General features: G+C 46.2%; 1 protein-coding gene across 2 annotated transcripts in view; it reads right to left on the minus strand.

Annotated features, from left to right (window-relative positions):
- Positions 1-22,314, minus strand: part of MCCC2 (methylcrotonyl-CoA carboxylase subunit 2) — a 53,102-nt gene that overhangs the window by 29,058 nt on the left and 1,730 nt on the right. For both annotated transcript variants that reach the window (XM_040979053.1, XM_040979051.1), the window contains exons 2-5: positions 19,758-19,824; positions 10,521-10,605; positions 9,838-9,939; positions 7,306-7,433 (exon numbers count right to left, since the gene is read on the minus strand). In XM_040979053.1, coding sequence (XP_040834987.1) covers positions 7,306-7,433; positions 9,838-9,939; positions 10,521-10,605; positions 19,758-19,824 — 382 coding nt within the window. The remainder of the gene's footprint in view (positions 1-7,305; positions 7,434-9,837; positions 9,940-10,520; positions 10,606-19,757; positions 19,825-22,314) is intronic.

The raw sequence follows: 22,314 nt of genomic DNA on the forward strand, positions 1-22,314 counted from the left end.
ACAGGAACAACTTCTGGGTCTCCCATGCAGGTGCAGAATCCCAAGGCTCCGGGCCGTCGTCAACTGCTTTCCCAGGCCACAAGCAGGGAGCTGGATGGGAAGCAGGGCCACTGGGATTAGAACCAGTGCCCATATGGAATCCCAGCATGTTCAAGGTGAGGACTTTAGCCGCTAGGCTATTGTGCTAGGCCCAAGAGAGATATTAATTTTAAAAAAGAAGAAAAATGCTGTGTTCAGGACAGGTATGTGGTTACAGGTGTCTCCTCACCATGCTGTCTCCGTCTCTCCCCCAGGAAATTAAGGTAACAATGGAGCTACGCCGGGAGTAGTCAGGGGGTCTAGTGAGTGCATACGACAGATGCTTTAAAATCTAGCTTAGCCTATACTTATTACTACAAGTGTGAAGCCTTATAACCTATTTCAAAGTCATTACAAATCTGATGAAGACAGACAACCTTATACTCTTTGCTTTGCCCACTACGGCATCTGGCCTAACACAAAAGAGGTGGGGCCTCACCTGCTGTGGCCTGTACGTGCCCAACTCCCCAGCTGGACCACTGGACTCAAAACTGCCATCACAGGGAAACCATAGGATTCATGGTCTGATTTTGGAATGCCCTTATCGAGACTGGGCCTCTTTGATTGCGCATGCCTATGCAGTGGACGGCATGCCCAGGTGCATCAGAGGGGTACGATGGCCAGCAGAGCCTGCCAAGTGCCATGGCAGAAGGTATGGAGAGCAGAACAAGTTGGACAACTTTCCTGACTAATCTTTGGCAGCTAAGCTTTAGTGAGTGGAGCCAACGAACCTTGGAAGGATCTTCTCAATCTTGGAGCAATAAAACCAACAGCATGTCAGAGCTGTCAGAACCACTCAAGTAATACCCTCAGAACTTTCTTTTCCACTTCGGGGTTTCTAAGATGACATCAGGCGGATATCTCCCATCCCTGGGCACTGATACACTTTAGCAGCCTCTTCCCCCTCCCTCACTCCATTCTCCCCCAAATACAAGAGAAAAAGGAAGAAAAGCAAAGTTGAAGCATTTGCCCCACCCACTTTCCCGCATACCTCAACCCTCCCCACCCTAATCAGAGGTCTTCATGGGTGTACCTCCTTGTTAACTATATAACCAACATTAAGAAATAAAATTAAAAAAAAAAACTCATATTGTGAGTCCATCAGGGAAATTCACTTTCCAGAGAGGGGAAGCAAAAATCTCTACATCAGTGTTTGTGCATAAATGAACAATGTATGTTACCACACTAAATGATATCCAGGAAGTGACAATGGTTATTACACGGTTTTGTTTTTAGGATCTCTTTTGGAATATTCTCTGCCTTAAGAATACTTTAATTCCAGATCCAGTAGAAACTGCATTCCTTGGGGCCTGGCAGGATGGTTCAATGGCTAAATCCTCCCTTGCAAGTGCTGGGTTCCCACAGGGTCACCAGTTCATGTCCCAGTTGCTTTGTCTCTCCTTTGCTCAGTAAGTCTGATCTACATTTCCAGTTTTAAAAATAAATCAATAAAATCTTAACACTAAACCCCGGGGCTTAGAGACCAAGATGGTGGTATAGGATGAGGACAAGTTTAAACTGTTGGGGAATAATTAGCCAGGGTGAAACAGAGGGCAGGTTCCAGGAACTAGGAAAGGCCGATGGCAAAGGAGGCACCTGGAGACGCGCAGACACAGAGAAGCAGCAGAGACAGCTTGGTGGTGTTGCAGTGACCAGACACCCCAGCAGTGGTCAGCCGTAGGTCAACAGTGATCAGCGCTCACCAGTGGGAAGGGGACTTCACCAGGTCAGGATGTGCACCCAGGTAGACTTGCCCATCCTGCTGATCTGTTTGCTCTGACCACAAGCAGAGACAGAGCAGCAGACCCCAAGTGGCAGCACAGGAACAGGGTTGACCAAAAGCGATCTCCACCACAACACACAATAATCAAGCTCTCTTCAGGTAACATAAGGAAAAGGTCCTTAAATGTGCACATGAAAAAAAAAATCAATTAACATTGAAAGGAGCCCCAATCAGGTTCACGGCTGACCTCTCAGGGGAAACTACAGGCCCGAAGAGAATGGAGTGACATATTCCAGATTTTAAAGGGGAAAAATTGTCAGCTCAGAATAACATACCCAGCAAAGCTTTTTTTCTGTCTTCAAAAATGAAATAAAATTCCTCCACAGTAAAGAAAGGTTCAAAGAATTTGCCTCTTCCAGACCTGTCCTACAAATGATACTTAAAGATGTTCTCTTGAAGGAGAAAAGGAAAACCCAGGGCAGTGGCCTAGCGGCTTAACTCCTCACCTTGTATACACTGGGATCCCATACAGGTACCAGTTCTAATCCCAGCAGCCCCACTTCCTATCCAGCTCCCTGCTTGTGGCCTGGGAAAGCAGCTGAGCACAGCCCAAAGCCTTGGGACCCTGCACTCATGTTGAGAGACCTGGAAGAGGCACCAGGCTCCTGATTTGGACCAACTCAACTCTGGCTGTTGCAGCCACTTGGGAGCGAATCACTGGATGGAAGATCTTCCTCTCTGTCTCTCCTCCTCTCTATATATCTTACTTTCCAATACAAATAAATAAATCTTAAAAGAAGAGAGAGAGAAAAGGAATAGCACCTGGCAAGACCAAAGGCAAACATGGAGAACATCCCAGGAAAATAAAGAAGACTAAAATAAATAATTAACAATCCATTGCTAAAATGACAGACCAAATTGCCACATATCCATATTAACCCTGAATGAAAATGGCTTTCAAAAGCATCAATCAAGCATCATAGATTCACAGACTGGATCAAAAAACAAAACCCATGTATCTGTTTGCATCTGTTGCCTACAGGAGACACATCTTACCAACAAAGATAGGCAAAAACTGAAAGTAAAAGGATGGGAAAAGATATTCCAGGGTAACGGAAAGGGAAAGCGAACAGGTGTGCCCATTCTTCCATCAGATATAGACTCTGACGTGAAGAATAGTAAGAGATGAAGAAGCACACCGCATGATGATCAAAGGATTCATTCAGCAAGAAGAAATCACCATAATAAGTGTCTATGCACCAAATGCCAGGGTGCCTAGCTACGGGAAACAAATATTCATGGATTTAAGGGGGAAAGAGACTCCAACACAACAGTGGCGGGGGACCTTAATACAGCATTAACATCATGGACAGAACAACGGGACAAAAGCTCAGCAGGAGTACAACAGGACTCACCCGGACACCAGAGCAAATGGACTCAGTTGATATCTACCATACCATTGATCCTACAGAGAATACATATTTTTTTATCAGCACATGGAACTTTCTCCAGCACTGACCATGTTATAGGCCACAAAACAAGACTTGGCAAATTTTTTTTTTCTTTTTTTTTTTTTATTAATAAATTTTATTTTGACATTCTTTACATAGTTAATTAGGGTAAGAAGGTTCAAGGGCTACAGGAAAGTGGATAATACTAGTATGTTTTCCATATTGTTAGCTTCATATTCAAAGGGGGGTATTTAAGGGAAAAGCCCACCCAATTTCCCACCCTCCCCAGGTCCCGGATATAGGGCATGCTCTGAGGTTCTTGCTCAAGTGGTCTTGATATTGCCACAGTTATGAATCACTGTCAATCTTGCCACTCCAAGCACTATGAGATCTTTGAAAAATCCACTGATTGACATAGTCCATCATAGCTGAGATGGTTGGTTGACCTGTTCTGTCTTCTCTCTTTTCTTCGTTAGGGTTCTGAGTCCAGCATTTAGATTAGGAAGATCTCCAAAGAAACTTCTTGTATGTGCTAACAAGTACAGGGCCTGGCACCGTCCATCGCTCCAATCAGCTGGTGGTTGCAATTCCTGGGTTGGTTCTGTTTTCACTCCCGACTTCCACTGGAACCAATGGGTGTTGCAGTCCAGCCTGGTTCTGCCCAGCACATACTTGGCCCTCACATAAACCAGCAGGAGCTGTAGTCTAGGTTGGAGCGACCCACAATAACCCCAACCAGGCCCACCCCCTACCCTGGTTTGCCAGTAAGTGTAGCAGTAATCCAGTCTGTCCCACATCCCATTCCACCCCAGCCGCTGTCTTAGTTTTATGTCCTCCCATGGAAGTGGTAACCCAAGAGGGATGAGCCCACTATTTCCCTCCCAGGCCTCTCCCACTCCCAGATTCCAGTTGATGCTGCCCAAACAAACCTCGCCCACTTTAATTTTGTTTGCACCAGTAGGAATAATCTGCCCAGCCTGGCCTTTCCCTGATCTAGTCCAAATGAGGCGCACAGGTGTGGTAGCTCTGCCTAGTCTGGTCTGCCCCCATCCCAGCCCATGCTCTCCTGTGGAAGTAGCTGTCCAGCAAAGGAACCCTCCCTTATTCCCCTGCCAGCTCTGCCCACTTCCTTTCTTGTTCTCAGGCTGGTTGGGCGCTGCGGTCCCTTCCGGTACAGGCAACCTCACCTCGGCATTCCATAATGTGCACTAGTCTTTGTTGCGACCGAACCTGGGTCGACCCACACTGGTGCCTGGATTTGCCAGTGGATGACGTGGACAGATTCAGCCTGGTCTTGCCCCCACGTCTGCCAATTGTATGCCAGTGGGTAGTTTTCCATGGCTTTTTCTGGGCTGTTTCCTATCATGTTTCTTGCGTTTACCTGCTGGGTCTGTGCCCTGCCAGAGGAGTTGCCCAGGCTCCTCCATCAGAACCTCTCCCAATGCCAGGTTTCACGCTTACCAGTGGGTCCATGAGCCAACCCTACTCAGTCCACCTCCTGTCATAGCAGGAACTGTGGCTTTTCCTGACTGGCCTTCAACCCAATCTGGTTCTTGCTGTTGGATGTTCCAGCCCAGACATGGTTTGCCCATACCCACGTATGGCTCACACATGGCTCAGTAGGGGTTTGAGACCCTGCCTAGTCCATCCCACATCTGCCCTGGTCCTCCAGAACACCAGGGGGAGTCGGGGTCCGGCCCAGTTCGGTGCATTCAATCCCAGTCCACACTCGTGCCAAGGGAGACTACAACTGTTTCCAGATCAGAACGCAGCCCCCTTCCAGGCCACGCGCCTCTTGGTGGGAACCTCAGCCCAGCTAGGGTTGTCCCCTTTGCTCCCCAACCGGGTCTGTTCCCAGCCATAGATCACATGCCTGCCAATGGATGCTCTGACTCAGCTTGGCACAGCCCCTCCCCTGTCCCGAACTCTGCCTTAGACACTGTGGCTTAGCGTCCCAGGCTCCCACAGACCAGCAGGTACAAGAGCCTAGCTCGGCATGACCTCTGCTCCCTCCTGGTTTCTAGTTTTACTTGTGGGCTAAGGTTTGCTCAGTCGTGCCTAATCTACTCTGTTCCATTACCAGTTGACACTTTGGCCAGCTGTTGGAGCTACTTGTGCAGGACAAGCCCCAAGCCATAGCTTCTGCATGACTGGTATTTGGTGCTCAGCATTATTAGTGATTACAAGTTTTGCTAAGGAAGAGTTACTGCCTGTTTCAGGTCCAAGAAGCACAATGGGTTCAACCTGGAGCTAATTAAGCAGCAACTCAAAGAACCAAATCCCCAGAGCTTCCGGGCCGGGCGGCCAGCAGGCGGAGCCTGGCACCAATGGCGCACTGGCCGCCCGGGGAGAACGGCTCACCATGTGCCCATGGCGGCCGTCCGGGATCCAGGCATGAGACGCCCCGTCCTGAGACCCACCAGCTGCCAGCGGGCTGCTGGAGGTTTAAATAACCCAGGCCCAAGGTCGCGCCCCTCCCAAATCCCATTCACCGCCCCATGAAGGCGGCGGGTGGGCCCCGGACCTGCCCAGTCCCGGAGGCCTCCCCCACTCGGTCTACTCACCCCGAAGGAAGCGGCCCCCGAAACCCAGCAGGCCCGGGGAGAACGGCTCACCATGTGCCCATGGCGGCCGTCCGGGATCCAGGCATGAGACGCCCCGTCCTGAGACCCACCAACTTGGCAAATTTAAAAGAACCGAAATTACACCATGCATCTTCTCAGACCATCATGGGGTAAAAATGGAGACCAACAGTCAAATTACCCCAGAAGACATGCAAATACCTGCAGACTGAACAATACGCTGCTAAATGAACCATGGGTTAGAAAGGAAAGCAAGGGGGAGATTTAAAAGTCGCTTAAAACAAATGAAGGCAACAACACAACATATCAAAACTTACAGGACACCATCAAGGCAGTACTAAGAGGAAAGTTCAAAAAGAACAATACATAAGATCAATGATTCAAAGAGCTAGTCCTTTGAAAAAAATCAACAAAATAGACTCCCCACTAGCACAACTAATCAAAAAAAAAAGGAGGGATAGATATGCATCAAAAGCACCAGGGACAAGAAAGGAAATAGAACAGATACCTCAGATATACATAGAATTATTAGGAACTATTACAAGCAACGATAAGCCAACAAATCAGCTGACCTAGAAGAAATGGATAAATTTTTGGACACATTACAATCCACCAACATTGACCCATGAGGTAATTTATCTAAACAGACCTATAACAAGGACTAAGATTGAATCAGTAATGAAATCCCTCCCAATCAAACAGATTGGACCAGATGGCTTCACTGCTCAATTCTACCAAACACTTCGAGAAGAACTTACCCCAATCCTCCACAAGCTAGTACAAACAACGGAATCCGAAGCAATCCTTCCAAACTCGTTTCATTAAGTCACTATAACCTTAATACCAAAGCCAGACAGAGATGCAACAGAAAAAGAGAACTACAAACCAATACCCTTGATGAACACAGACGCAAAGATCCTCTAACAAAACACTGGCCAACAGGATCCAACAGCAATCCAACAGGATCCAACAGCAATCCAACAGGATCCAACAGCAATCAGGCAGATCATTCACCCGGACCATCTGGGATTCATCTCTGGCAAGCAGGAACAGTTTAACATTCGCAAATCAATAGATGTGATTCACCAAAAAAGAAAACAAAATTATCTTAATCCCAAATTTAAATTTGCTCAAATTATGTAATTTTGCCTTTCCCATGGTGTTGGGCGCTCAAGAGATCCATGAATAGTAGCTGTTGTTTTCACAATTTGGACTCATTATGGGTAAGAGTAAAAATACAGGAAAGGAAAAAAAACTTCCACAGTGTGGAACAAAGACAAACCAAACCCCCACTTCCACCAAGGCGTTCCCAGGGGTCGTTCCCGAGCCGTATTAGCACAGGATGTTCCCCCAGAGTTTCCTCTGTGATTATGGCAGAAATCAACCACCTAGGTTTTTTTTCACTACCCACTGATCACGTCCCATGTCCAGCCTTCTAAACAGGCTTGCGTGTCCCCAGCCGGCCACTTGCCCAGGTAGATGCAGGGCAGCCTGTTCTGCAGCGCGATCTCTTGTGCCCGCAGGTGCTTCTTCACCGTGACTGGATAGTAGGTCCCTCCCTTGACGGTCGCGTCGTTGGCGACGATCATGCACTCTACCCTGAAATTCCACCGGAAAGAGAGCGTGAGTGAGTTCCTCAAAGCAAGGAGCACATCAGAGATGCTCAGCATAAGCTCCGGCTTGCAGCGCATTCCCCCAGGACACTGCCTGGAACCGGTCTTAACGACACCAGGGCAAGCCTTCACTATGCCTTGGCACATTCATTTACACAGTTCTGGATGATCCCGTTAACAAGCCTGCAAGCTCCCACTTGAAAAATTAAAAACCTACGCCTCATTTCGTGATAGCTCCCTGAATGAAAAGATCCTAATGAAGAACAACCAAAAATTAAAAATGCAAGTTTTAGGGGTGAGACACTTTAAGAGTTTCTTTCAAGTCAGATAATTTGCAAAAAATGTACACAGACCCGTGAGGAGTACCAGCACTTAATTCAGCATGTTTTTCAGAAGTTGTCTAGTATTTTGGCATGATGTCGTTCCAAAAACCCAAAAGCTTAATCTAAAATGCAGCATCACCGTGAGGCCTGAAGTCACAGTGGATATAAACTCTAGAAGACATGTGACAGACACAGCGAGCCTCCATCAGGGCCCCTTCTCACCAAAACCCCAGATGACAGAGAGCAGGGCGGGGAACGCAGGCAGCCAGGGCAGGGAACGGGTCTCTCCCCGCCTCCCCGCCAGCGGCTCGTGGGAAACCACGCATAGATTCGTGATCTCTACAAACTTCCATTTTCTTTACATGGATGATACTTTCATTATCTCCTTCTGCATTCCCCATGTCTCTGAAGGATAACCCACTGCACCCTTGTTGCAAACAAACTAGAGAAAAGCAACTGAGCTCCCAGGGTAAGGTGGTGTGTTTGTTTGGGGGTCATAACCCCCGTGCCATACAGCCGCCCCGGGACTTTGCCCTTCTTGTTCAAACAGAAGTCGAAGTAATGAAGACTCATACAACAGTGTTTGATGAGCTGTGGGCAACCGGCGTAGCTGTTAGGATGCACATAGGATGTTCACGTCCCATAGAGTACTAGGGTTCACGGCCCAGCTCTGCTCCAGACTCCAGCTTCCCGCAAACACACATCCCGGAGGGAGCAGTGATGCCTCAAGCGGCTGGGTCTCTGACAGCCATGTAGGAGACCTGGGTAGAATCCCGGCTCCTGGCTTCAGCCTGGCCCTAGCCCTCGCTATTGCAGGCATTTAGACGGGGAATGTCTATCTGTGTCTCTTCCTTGATAATCTGCCTTTCAAATAAAAAAAGAAACTAATCTTAAAAATTAAAGAGGATTTGGGGTTGGTGTTGTGGTGAGTTAAGCTGGTATAATTGCCACTGGCATGCCATATGGGTGCCAGTTTGAGTCGCAGCTGATCCACTTCCGGTGGATGCACCTGTGAACACAACAGAGGATGGCCCCAGTCCTTGGGCCACGTCCCCATGTGAGAGACCCAGAAGAAGCTCCTGGCCAAGCCTGGCCAAGTCCTGGCTGTAAGAGCCATTATAGAGTGGACCAGCAGATGGCCCATTTCTCTCTCTCTCTCTAACTCTACCTTTCAAATAAAGCAAATCTTTCTAAAAAGAGAGAAATTATCCCACTCTATCATACGTTTCCACGACAGATGAATTTAACTGCATTCTGAGTTACTGTTCACCATTTTCAAAGACTGAGAGAGAGTTTTTCAGAATGTGATGCAAAGAATCCAATGAGAACTCTAAGGGCAGAGGAAGAAGCGACATGGGTAAATGGCAATGGCCGCACCTGTGCCCAGGACACAGAGCGTGAGCAGATAGGGAGCACGCGACCAGCCAGCATCAGGGTGCGCAGCAGGCAGGCCAGGCTCTGTGAGACTGAGACCAAGGCTGAGTCTCGCTACCTTGACCTTGGGCCTCGGTCCTCGCTGCGCACCAGCGATGATTAGGACAGCACCCAGCCTCACACAGCTCTGGGCAGAATGAACACAGGCAGTGGATGGGAGCAGCTGCCATAGTGCCTGGCACAGCAGCTGGCAGGAAGGACTGTGGGAGTCCAAGGAAACACACACAGAGAGAACTCCAACAGCAGGAGCCTGGGGCTCATTCAGTCACACGTTGCAGGGCCCCACGCAGCGTTTCTGGCTTAGCACTTCGGCAGAAAAGCTGCGATGGCTACCTGGGGACTTGGAAAACATGGCTTTCACCCCAGGAGGTCACCTGTAGGGTCCCTGAAAACGACACACCAAGTCCAGCCCTGGAGAGTCTGATTAAGCAAGGAGGGCTGGGCTGCAACAAGCACCTTCTGTGGGGTTTCTCCCAGTGTTGTCTGCAACACTCCTTGGGGGAATCCAATGCCGGCCTGCTCTATGGGATGCCTCTGTTCTAAAGGACGGAAAGAGCAGAGAGCCTGCACACTGACACGTGTGGGGAACACACCCCATGACTCGCACTCCCGGGTGCAGCCGCAGGTGCTCACCCTGACACTCTCCCGATGCCCGTGATGATCCCACCGGCTGGCACCTCCTCATCGCCATACAGCTGGTAACCTGCAAACTGGGACAATTCCAGAAACGGGGACCTGTAGGGAAAACAGGGTGCTGCTTGAATTAAGTCACTTAAAATAGACAAACCAACAAAACCCCACTCTTCAGTGGGGTGATGTTTCAAGTGCACCTGCTGTGTATAAGATCTGGAAAAGTGGCCCAGCGACAAGGCACGCTCCAGGGCTGGGTCCCAAACTCCAGTGGCAGTTCAAGTCCTAACTACTCTGCTTGTGAGTTAGCTCCTGGTTAATGTGCCTGCAAAAACAGAAGAAAATTATACAAGTGTTTGGTCCTCTGCCACCCAGGTGGAAGACCCAGATGGAGTCCCTCGTCCCTGGATTCAGCCTGGAGCAGAACTGGCTGTTACAGCCAACTTGAGAAGTAAACCAGTGGAAGGAAGATCTCTCTAGCGCTCTCTCTCTCTCCCCCGCCCCTCCCCTGTCACTTTGCCTTTCAAATAAATAAATATGGTGAAATAACGGACCAGAACACTGCAGGCAGTCTGACACTGCTTGGACGAGCTAGAATCAGACTTGTGCATTTACAAAGCGTCTAACAATGCAGCACACAGCAGAGAACCCTCGGCACCAGCACCCGCACCCGGCCATGCACCGACCCTGGGTCAAGAAGGGTGTCGATCCTGTCTCTGGGTAAGAGCTTTCCTCTTGCTGTGTGACGGGCTCGCGCTTTCTCGTTGCCTCCTACGGTTAAAAATAAGAGTCACTACGTTACACTGACGGGCTAGAAGGTCTCCAGAAGAACACACAACGCTGAGGTGAAAGGCTGGCGCTTCTAGCAAAGTCAGCATAGCCTGTAAGAAACAACTCATTTCCATGTGACTTACAAGTTGCCAGTTTTCTGGAACAAAGGAATAAAAACTCGTCTGACCTGCATTTTGTGCTACAACAACTTCAAGTCCCAGCTATTCCATTCTGATTCAGCAAATGCCCCTGGGTGGGCAGCCGAGGATGGCTCTGGTGCTTGGGCCCCTGGTGGATCCCACCCACGTGGGAGACCCTGGTGCAGCTGCAGCTTCCTGGTTTTAACCAGACTCAGCCCTGGCCAATGAGGCCATTTGGAGAGAGAGAAGTGTTCTCGCTCTCTCTCTCTGTCTCCTCTTCTTTGTCATTCTGCCTCCTAAATAAAAATCAATCTCTCGAGAAGTCAGCAGGCCTAAAACTGCTCAGCCTGTACCTTACTGCTCAGGCTCCCGATCGGCCTCTTCCTAGTCCTCACCAGGGAGCAGGCAGAGTTCAGTTACTCCTCACTTGCTAAGTTACTGGGGATTTCTCTCTCACCCGCCTAACACCATTCTACTCTTCCATTGTTACTATACATCTTGTTGGAGATATCAGACGGTTTTGATTGCCCTAGAATGCACAATTCTGTAAAAGCTTGCTTGAATACTATAAACTGCTAAGTTTAAATTTTTTAAAAAAAAAACTAATTTTAAAAAATAATAAAATTAAGCAAATAGTAAAACTGAAAAGAAGCCTGAAAAACATCAATCTATCCCTGATCCTGGAGTATATCATGCATGTTCCGAAATCACTAGTAATAAATTAAAAGTATATTTATCAGCAATTTATATGTAGCGATTACTGCCTCAATACCACATTTTTTTTAAAAAATTATTTATTTTTATTACAAAGTCAGATATACAGAGAGGAGAGACAGAGAGGAAGATCTTCTGTCCGATGATTTACTCCAAGTGAGCGCAACGGCTGAAGCTGTGCCTATCTAGACCCAGGAGCCAGGAACTTCCTCCAGGTCTCCCACACGGGTGCAGGGTCCCAGTGCTTTGGGCCGTGCTCGACTGCTTTCCCAGGCCACAAGCAGGGACCTGGATGGGAAGTGGAGCTGCTGGGATTAGAACTGGCGCCCATATGGGATCCCGGTGCATCCAAGGCAAGGACTTTAGCCGCTAGGCCACCAAGCTGGGCCCTCAATACCACATGTCAAGTACCTACAGAATATATTTGTATTTACCACTGTACTACATGCTATGCAAAATTTGAAAGAAACTTATATTCATTTACGGCAGATAAAATCATAATTTTAGATGTTTCTTCCATAATAAGCATAAGGCATAAGTAACCATAACTATTTACACTTGCACTTGAGAAAGTTGAACACTTACATGGAACTTACAAAGTGTCCCTTTTGCCCATGTGTGCAGCAGCAACTCTGCTCCCAGCTGAGACACCAGATCCCGAGCCCTGGCAACTCTGATCCAGCTCCCCGCTACAGCATTCCTCCAAGGGGAGGATGGCGACAGCTCTGTGCTCCTGGCTTCAGCCTGGCCAAGGCCCCTGCTGCTGCACGCAGCTGGGTAAAGATACAGAGGAGCCCAGCCTTCCAAATGGATGAAAACAAACCAAAAGAGAAAAAACAAATACAGCACCTCTTTGCTATCATTACTCAGAAATTACCTTCAGTGTTTCTCAACATGGCACACATATTGACAGACAAAATAAATCATAGGGTCTGGTGCAGTAGCCTAGTGGATAAAGTCCTCGCCCAGCATGCACCAGGGAGGGGAAAGGGAGGAGCCAGGGAAGAGCTAGGGAGGAGCCAGGGAGGAGCCAGGGAGGAGCCAGGGAGGAGCCAGGGGCCAGGAGCCAGGGCGGGGTCAGGGAGGAGCCAGGGAGGGGCCAGGGAGTGTCAGGAGCCGTGTACTGTAGCCACACTGAAGCCATTTTGAATATAGAACTATGGGCCAGTGGAAAATCCCTGGCTGGCTAGATGCTTGGGAAAGAAGTTATGAAACTAATCACACGCTTAGCTTCAATTGTTTGTAGCAACTGTTTTAGAATGTGATTTATGTTGTACCTGCCGACATCTTGTTACTGATTACCTATGCTATTGTTGATATGCTGGTTACTATGGTTGATATGGTGGCTGCTCAAGAACAATCGGTCTGGAGACCATGGCTTGCGTCCTAGTTTCTCCTTTCCTCCCTGAGCCTTAGTTACTGAAGAATATAAAAACCCTCAGTTGAAATCAATAAATTGACAGCTTGATCAGACATCCTGTCTTGCTGTCCATTCTTCGTGTCTCTTGTCCCCCAATCTCTCCTAGGTGGTTGCGACCCCCGTTGACTGTCCTGCTGGACGGGACAATTTGGCGCCCAACGTGGCTGGTGTGCAGACCACCGACAGGGAGATCGCCACGCAAAAGGAGAGGCCTCTCGAAGTGGTGTTGAGTAGAACACCGGGTGAGCAGTTTCACGGTTGACCCGCCGGAAGTCGTGCTCGTGGAAATTCGTGGCGCAAATCTTACGGGGTGAAGGTAAGATGGGACAAGCATTATCACAGCAAGAATTATTCTTGCAAGGTTTTATCAGTCTTATAGACTTATTCAAGACACGAGGAATTTGGGTGATTAAAAAAGACCTCAAAACCTTTTTCGATTTTGTTGGTCAGATTTTTCCCTGGCATCCCCAGGAAGGTTCTATATAAGTCAATTAAGGTTTATATAAAAAAAACAAAAAACAAAAAAAAAATGTGTTCTGTAACTTGGTTTAACAAAAGTAATCTGATATAGAGTGGTCCAAATCCACTGTTAAATTAACCTAAAGCATGAGATGAATTATGTGTGCTTGTTTTACAAAATATCTCCAGGCTAAAGTATTTCAAAAAAGAGGTTGGAAATTGCAAGAGATTTAATAGTTATGTGTCTCTGTTCTGACATGTTTGGTGTTTGTGTTTATGTTTGTTTTGTCAATATTGTTGGTGTTCTATTATTTTTGTCCGGACAAAAACTAAATTTTGTTTTAATACTCTTCCTCCAGTTGTGTCTTTGTCTTGAATTGTTAAGTTTTTGTTCTTGTTCTGAATTGTATGCATGTGTGACTGACTGACAGACGAGATGGGACGGACCATGACTAACCTACCTTTTCTCTCCTGGTAAATAATTTTAGAGAGGTCTAACAAATTTAACAGGACCTAGCCAGAACAGACTCCCCACCTCCACTGGGGAAATGTTCTTGTGTCATTTTCGTGCTGTTTGGTCTTCAACTTACAGTGTTGTCCTGGCATTGATTAAGTCTAACATACAGTATTTAACATGTTCATTTAAATGCTAAAGGTACTTTTGGTTTAACTCATTTAGACTTCTAAATTCTTCATAGTCTCATAAATTTGAGGGTTCTAGTAGGATCCCTGGAACTCTCAAAGATTGAGACAAAATTTGAATAATGTGCTTATCATTTAAAATAATTTGGATTATAATCTCACAATATTATAAAATTATGCTAAATTTGTTGCATTATATATGCTATTAAACTAGGTGATTATTTATGTTTATTGGTCAAAATATTTCCTATTCATAAAATTGATTCAGATTGTAAATTACTTGTGTTCTTATTTACAAGGAAGTATGTGAGATTTTGCCTTGCAAGAGAACAATGAATTCTTTAAAGATACATAAGTAAAACTGCTCATAATGTGTATATTTTCTGAATGTTTGCCTTTAAAACAATGGAATTGAAGTCTGATTCTTTGTAAAAAAAAAAACAGTGTTTTAAATCTCCTGTAAGTTATTTTCATCTTATTAATAACTAAACCTATTAACTAACTTCAGTAAATTCCAAGGTAGTCTCTCAAGACAACAGCCAAACTGAAGTTTTTTCAGCTCTTTTAACTTCAATAAAACAGAAGCTAAGGAAAAGCTCCAGGCCCATCAGCCATAAAACAAGGAAGGGGCATGCCTGGAGTCTGCGCTTTGAAGAATTTGGGACTTTGACTTTGTCCCAGTTGTGGTAATTCTTATCTGCCTTCATTAAAAAAAAAAAAAAAAATTCCAAATCAGCTAAAAGAAGGTTGTTTGAAGAAACTTTTCTTTCCTGGTTTTAAAGTGGATTTGTGCTAAAATATATTTCCATGAATTAGGAGAAATGGTTAAAAATTGTTTAAAGCATTGTATTTAAAAGTTGGTATGCTTTTATTTAGAATATGTCTTAAGAAAAGTTGAGGAATAAATCTTATAAGCTTTACATATAATTGGCTATAATTTTAAAGATACTATTACAACATTGTTTAAGTTTTTAACATTAATACCTAATACATGCTGACGTTAGAATTGATACCTGTGTTCAAAAAGTTTTTGAAGTGTGCATACACAGAAATGCTAGTAAATATCTAAAGATAAAAATATCTCCAATTTTGAAAGCTGTTAAAAAAAAATTGAAGCATTGAACCTTAGGTAGTCTCTGTTTAATTGGTGAATTTGTCAATTCTCTATCCAGCTTCAGTAAGCTCTATTCTTATTCCAACTTTTGAATTTGTTAAAGTTCTGAAAAAGTTATGAGATAATTTTATACAGTAATTCCTGTATTTAAGGTTATATTTCCATTTAGGTGATTGACTAAGGAAATATACATTTTGCCTTTCAGTTAGGTAATCCCTTGCGTTCTGTATATTGTCTTTGTTAAATTCTCATGATTTAAAAAAAAACTGTGTTTTCAAGAGTATTTTCTGATATGTATTTACTTTAAAATGTTTGGATGATCATTTATAATTGACAAAAAAAAATTTTTTTTTTGATCTGTTGCTATTTGAATCAGTCTGACTAAATGGGTGGTTATTATAATGAGAAATCTTTAATCAAATACTTTAAGGCCTCTTAGCATAATTAATAGACTTAACTCTTCTGGTTCTGGGATTTCTAATAAATAAGTAAATAAATAAAATAATAAAAATTTGAGGGGGCAGGGGGAATTGCAGAAAAGACACTGGGAAACCTTGCCAGTGGGGAGCCAGGACTAGAATCAATCCTGCTGGGAAGGATAGATCTAAAAAGTACAAGAGTGTGTAAAATCCAACAGGTCATATCAGCGCCAAACATAGAGACTTTGTTTTCTAGGATTCCAGCAGACCTATTTTATCCATTAAAGCTAAAGTTTAATTGTAATACTAAGAGCATATTAATAATAATAATAATAATAATTCTAAAAAATTGGTAACTTTAACATACTTAAGAAAATTCTCAAGTAGCTCTTAAAAGCTGTTGTTTTATGTGTGTTACCTGATATGTATGTGTATGTTTATGAATGAGAATTACTAAGCTAAATCCTTTTTGAAAATAAGGTATAGATGCATAATTAGGCTCTTAGAGAGTCATGTCCATTATTGTTTTCTCAGGATCTATAAGATCTGTTCAGCTCAATAGTTTAACATGATTTCAAATGCATTTACTGCTAGGGTACAGTTTGAAGACTGGCCATGGGAACCCAAATCCACATAAGTTAAATGGAAAATATATGGGTATATGTATGCAAGTGTTTAATGATAACTCAGATCTCAGAGAATGTTAAAATGCTCCAACATGGGAAGCAGCTCCTACAGCAGACTCATAGACTGACAATTTTGAGTAGCACTCAGTGGCCTCAGAATCAGCCCAAAAGGCATTCTGGTCTGACAGGAGAGCCAGCAAAAGAACAAGCATATCAAGTGTGGAATGCCAGGACACTACTGCTAAGAGTGTCCCTCCCTGAAGGACCTCAGTGGTCCACACCCCAGTGCAAAGAAGCAGCCATCAAGGACGGTTGTGCTCTTCCCTCAATGGAGGAGAGAACTTCCACTTTGTGTGTGGTCTTGTCTAATGGGGTTGTTGTAGATTCAAGAGGCTTCCACAGCCTAAACACCATTTGTCTGGAACCTCAGGTTATCACTGACATCACACATAAGAGTGCTAATTTGTTAAATCCACTAGTCACTGTGTACACTGTCTTCCAATGCAGGATCTGTATATTCAGAGTCATAGTACACCTTGCTGTATTTTAGTATAAAGATTTATCATCTCAGTTTTGGTTATGTCTGAATATTTAACTCTTTTGCCCTAAGAAGTCAGTTTGCATTTACCTGTCCTGTGATGGGCTTATATCCTGATGCTGTATGCTAATCCTTGCATTGTTACTGTGCCTTCTGATTAATCTAGGTTACCAGTTTTATGCAGCTCAGAAGTTTCATGTGTTCCATTAAGCTTATTGGGTATGTTCCAAAATTTGAGACTTAAAGAAGTTAATTTAGACAGATACAAATCTAGTCCATAGTCTTAAATTAATGTTCACTCTGACAAAAGTTGAAACCTAACAATTCTCTTACATCTAAGTTCTGATGTTCAAATATTCAAACTGCTAACTGAACTCACAATATGCTAGGCTAGGAAGAGTTATAACTATGTTATGTTTTGCTATTTAGATTTCAACACAGAGAAACTTTTCAAGTGCCAGGATGTACACCAAACACCTGATGACTTCTGCCTTCTATCAGGAACCACAAGATGGACCCCCAACAGCTGCTGTTACCCAACGGCGCCCCCTTCTCAGCAGGAAGTAGCTAAGAGCAGATGACAACGCCCTTTCTCCCTAAAAACAGTTGGGGTTCATTTCTGTTTGAAAATGTAGGAGTCAGATGGGATGATAGGCAGTTAGAGTCTCTGGTTCCTGATAAAACTGTTTTGTATACATGTAACATCTTAGCACTATGTGATTCTGGAATGTTAGTATTTTCAACAATACTTGTACATTGTTAAGTATGTCTTCTTGAATCTCACCAGCCAGCTGTTCCCCAATATACCATCATATATGTATCACCCCAGTATGAGTTCACAATATTTTGGCGAGAGTGATAAAAACCAATCAATACCTCTGGGGACAATGGTCTAACGCCTTCCTAAATCTCACCAGTCAATTAGCCACCAGTATAATTAAAGTAAATGAGACCCCAGTTCTACCCATGTCAGGGAAAGTTATTCTAAATGGCATTAAGCTGGCAGCTTGCATGTTCAAGAAATGCAGCGAGGTTATGGCCTTAAAAACCTTGACGGTTGCTGCAATGGCTCAGGCTCCCCAAGTGATAACACCCCACATTGTGCTGTGCGGCTCCAGTCTTCAAAGAGGCTCATCTAATATAATGAGGCATGGCTTTTCCTGGGTAAGCATTTAGCCAATGACGGGCATCTTTCTGGTACCCCGCCAACCTAAGACAGGGAGCCCTGGATGACTGGCAGGGCTGCCCAGAGACGGGTAAGAGTTGAGGGTCCCTCAGAATGAACCTAAGACAGGCAGTGCTTATCTTGCCTCAAGGAACCTTTTTCTTTTCGCCGCTTTCATTGATATATAGAAAAGAGGGGGAGATGTCAGGAGCCGTGTACTGTAGCCACACTGAAGCCATTTTGAATATAGAACTATGGGCCAGTGGAAAATCCCTGGCTGGCTAGATGCTTGGGAAAGAAGTTATGAAACTAATCACACGCTTAGCTTCAATTGTTTGTAGCAACTGTTTTAGAATGTGATTTATGCTGTACCTGCCGACATCTTGTTACTGATTACCTATGCTATTGTTGATATGCTGGTTACTATGGTTGATATGGTGGCTGCTCAAGAACAATCGGTCTGGAGACCATGGCTTGCGTCCTAGTTTCTCCTTTCCTCCCTGAGCCTTAGTTACTGAAGAATATAAAAACCCTCAGTTGAAATCAATAAACTGACAGCTTGATCAGACATCCTGTCTTGCTGTCCATTCTTCGTGTCTCTTGTCCCCCAATCTCTCCTAGGTGGTTGCGACCCCCGTTGACTGTCCTGCTGGACGGGACAAGGGAGGAGCCAGGGAGGAGCTAGGGAGGAGCCAGGAGCCAGGGAGGAGCCAGGGAGGAGCCAGGGAGGAGCCAGGGAGGAGCCAGGGAGGGGCCAGGAGCCAGGGAGGAGCTAGGGAGGAGCCAGGGCAGGGCCAGGGAGAAGTCAGGGTGGAGCTAGGGCAGGGCAAGGGAGGAGCCAGGGTGGAGCTAGGGCAGGGCCAGGGAGAAGTCAGGGAGGAGCCAGGGAGGGGCCAGGGAGGAGCCAGGAGCCAGGGAGGAGCCAGGAAGGAGCCAGGAGCCTGGCACTGGCCCTGGGTCTCATGTGCAGGAGTCGAGGCCCATGCACTTGGGACCATCTTCCACTTGTCTCCCAGGCACATTAGCAGGCAGCTGGGTTCGAAACAGTGCTCACACGGGATTAATGCTGGCTCCTCAGATAGGAGTATTTTCAAAGGCACACAGCAATTTTTATGATTAAATTTGCCTTAAGATAACCAAGCACATTATATCTCAAGTCTAATTTTCTTCAAAATGAAAATAACTCAAAAAGGGAAAGACATGGTTACAAGAGAGTGGGAATGAAGTCACATGGCTTTTCTCCCAACCACTGGTTAAGTCCTTCCTCGGGTGTGTCTAGGGACAATGGAGGGAGGTAGGGGTTTATTTTTATTGGAAAGACAGATATACAGAAGAGGAAGACAGACAGAGAAGGCACAGTTTATGTGAAAATTTACATCATTTAATATAAGGAAATGGAACATTGTTATATTGGGCATTTCAAGGAATCCTGGAACTGGTGCCCAAGGACATTAAGAGTTAATAGGAGGGCCTGGTACGATGGCCTAGCAGCTAAAGTCCTAGCCTTGAACTCATCAGGATCCCATATGTGCACCGGTTCTAATCCCAGCAGCTCCGCTTCCCATCCAGCTCCCTGCTTGTGACCTGGGAAAGCAGTCAAGGACGGCCCAAAGCCTTGGGACTCTGCACCTGTGTGGGAGACACCAAAGAGCTCCTGGCTCCTGACTTCGGATCAGCGCAGCACTGGCCGTTGCTGTCACTTGGGGAGTGAATCATTGGATGGAAGATCTTCCTCTCTGTCTCTCTTCCTCTCTGTATATCTGACTTTGCAATAAAAATAAATCTAAAAAAAAAAAAAAGTTAATGGGAAAAATAGAACAAGTCTGCACCCTTGCTTGGTGCTTTTAGTTTTCCCCAAAAGCAGCAGCTCTTGGGGAAGAGTCTGGAGGGTAGCCTGCAGCAATGCCGGGCTCACCTAGTTTTATGTACCGTGCTCTTTCATGCAGCTGATTCACCAGGGCCTTCATCTGTTCGTAGTTCTCCTATAACAGAAGGAGGGCAGAGAGAATATTGAGAAAGCAGCTTTTAACCAAAATAAGGAAGGAAAACACCAACCTGTCCCACCTCTGTGGGGTAGTGGCATGCGGCCACACCTGCTGCTGAGGTCTGTGCCAGGCAGCTCTGTCCAATGGAGAGCACACCCCGTTCACACCTTCTCCAACGCCACCACCCCTCTCCAGCACCGCTCCCACAATCTCACCCCTCGTTCCAAAGCCAATCCACGTTCATTTCCTCACCAGCCCTGTACTCCCGCCACACCATCTTTCCTGCTTAAACATGGATTGAACTTCCCCGACCCCCATTGGCTTTCCATTGGAAAGCGAACATCACTTTTAGATATTACTGCACTCAAAACAAAACTTGGAGCTTAGAACTGGATTCCTGGTCTTTCTCTTTTCGGCTCCTCCCAATTCAAAGTGCTGGCAGCCAATACCCTTAGATCTGCAGCTGGGCTCCGCACACTCAAACCTCAGAACCATCTTGTTTGTGGCTTTGCCCTTTTCCGGAAAAACAGGCTTAGCCTGTGCACCGTGCATATCACAACGCCACGCTGTATTCGTGTGTTTCTTGCACAGTGTTGCCATGTGGGTGCAGGGCTTGCCACACTCCTTACACAAGGCCCAGTAGGCTTTGGCAACATTCGCCATGCTTGCCAAACATGAAGAGCTGCTGAAAGCTGTATGCTTGGATGAAGAGCCGCACACCCCATAGGACAGTGCGTGGGTTCAAGTCCCGCCTCCATCTCACGCTAATGTGTCTTCTTGGTAGTAGCGAGCAATGGCTTAACTACTTAGATCCTGGTCACCTACGAGGGAGACCCAGACTGTTCTAGAATCCTGCTGTCAGTCTGGCCCAACCTTAGCCATGATGGGTAGTATGTGAGTAAGCAAGTAAATGGAAGATATCTTTCTCTCTGACCCTCTGCCATTAAAAGAAATATATAAATTTTGGGCCCAGCACAATAGCTCAACTGGCTAACCCTACATCTCCAAGAGCCTAGATCACATACAGGCAGGCTCGAGTTTGTGTCCTGGCTGTTCCACTTCCCATCCACCTGCCTGCCTGTGGCCATGGAAAGATTTCTCTATCTCTCCTTCCCTCTTTCTCTGTACATCTGCCTTTCTCATAAAAATAAATACATCTTTAAAATGTGTATATAAAAATCTTTTTTTGAGGGCTTATTTATTTTTATTGGAAAGGCAAATTTACAGAAGGAAGGAGAGACAGAAAGATCTTCTGCTGTTGGTTCACTCCCCCCAAGTGGCCACAAGAGCCGGAGTTGAGCCAATCTGAAGCCAGGAGTCAGTAGCCTCTTCCAGGTTTCTTACACAGATGTAGGGTCGTAAGGCTTTGGACTGTCCTCAACTGCTTTCCCAGGTCACAGGCAGGGAACTGGATGGGAAGTAGAGCAGCTGAGATTAGAACCGGCGCCCATAAGGGACCCAGCACATACATGGTAAGGACTGTAGCCACTAGACAGGCCCTATCTGTAAATCTTTTTTAAAAAGAAAAAAAAAGTCAGCAAATTGAGAATGTACTGGAAAAGGGGGGTTCAGTTCAGTGTGGCGCAAACCCCCCCTTCGTGCCACAGGACTTGCCTGTGTGTCAGGGAAACCAAGAACTTGGCCCATCTGACAGTAAACCTTTAAGTCCACGAGACAGGAGCCCAGTCCACCTGCAGGAAGAACAGAACCTCCCAGGGCCTCTGAAGGGCCTTGCAGGAAAGCAGAACTTCCCGCCAGTACATGCCCACTGCACCCATCCTCACCAGGTGGCCTGAGGGCCACTCGCAGTGTCACTGGCAAGGCAGCCATTCAGAACTGCTGGCCTGAGGCCCCACAGGGGAAACCACTGCCTGCCTTTAAAGGCTGCCTCCTGTGTGCCCGTCACCTGACACAGGCCCTGTGAGCACAATGGCTCCTGACACACAAACCCAAGTACCAGAGCAGGGCTCCGGAACACCTGTCCCCACATCTGATGCCAAAGGCAGATTTACAGACAGAAGGAGAGACAGATCTTCAATCCGCTGACTCACCCCTCAAACAGCCGCAATGGCTGGAGCTGGGGCTGTGCGCAGCCAGGAGCTTCTTCCGGGCCTTCCCTATGCAGGCAGCGGCTCAAGGACTGCAGCCGTCTCCCACTGCTCTCCCAGGCCATACGCAGGGAGCTGGATCGGAAGTGGAACAGCCGCGACTAGAGCCAGCACCCACCCGGGATGCCGAAGCTGCAAAGCTGATGATTCACCTGCTGAGCCACTGCCCTGGCCCCACCAGGCGCCATGTTCTCCTGAGCCAGGACTGCAGCCAGCACCTGACGGCTCAGGAACAGGCGAGCTACTCTGGCCTCAAGCCCAGGCTCCCCGCACGCTGCGCTCCCTCTGTTGGGGAGCAAACATGCTGATTAAAACACGGCTGCTAAGTGGGAACAAAGCAGCCTTAGGCTCTTGCTTTATGCTTCAGTTCTGTTACTAC

The sequence above is a fragment of the Ochotona curzoniae genome, unplaced genomic scaffold, assembly GCF_017591425.1.
Source record: "Ochotona curzoniae isolate NIBS_2020 unplaced genomic scaffold, NIBS_Ocur_1.0 contig_293, whole genome shotgun sequence".
In the NCBI taxonomy this organism is placed as follows: Eukaryota; Metazoa; Chordata; class Mammalia; order Lagomorpha; family Ochotonidae; genus Ochotona; species Ochotona curzoniae.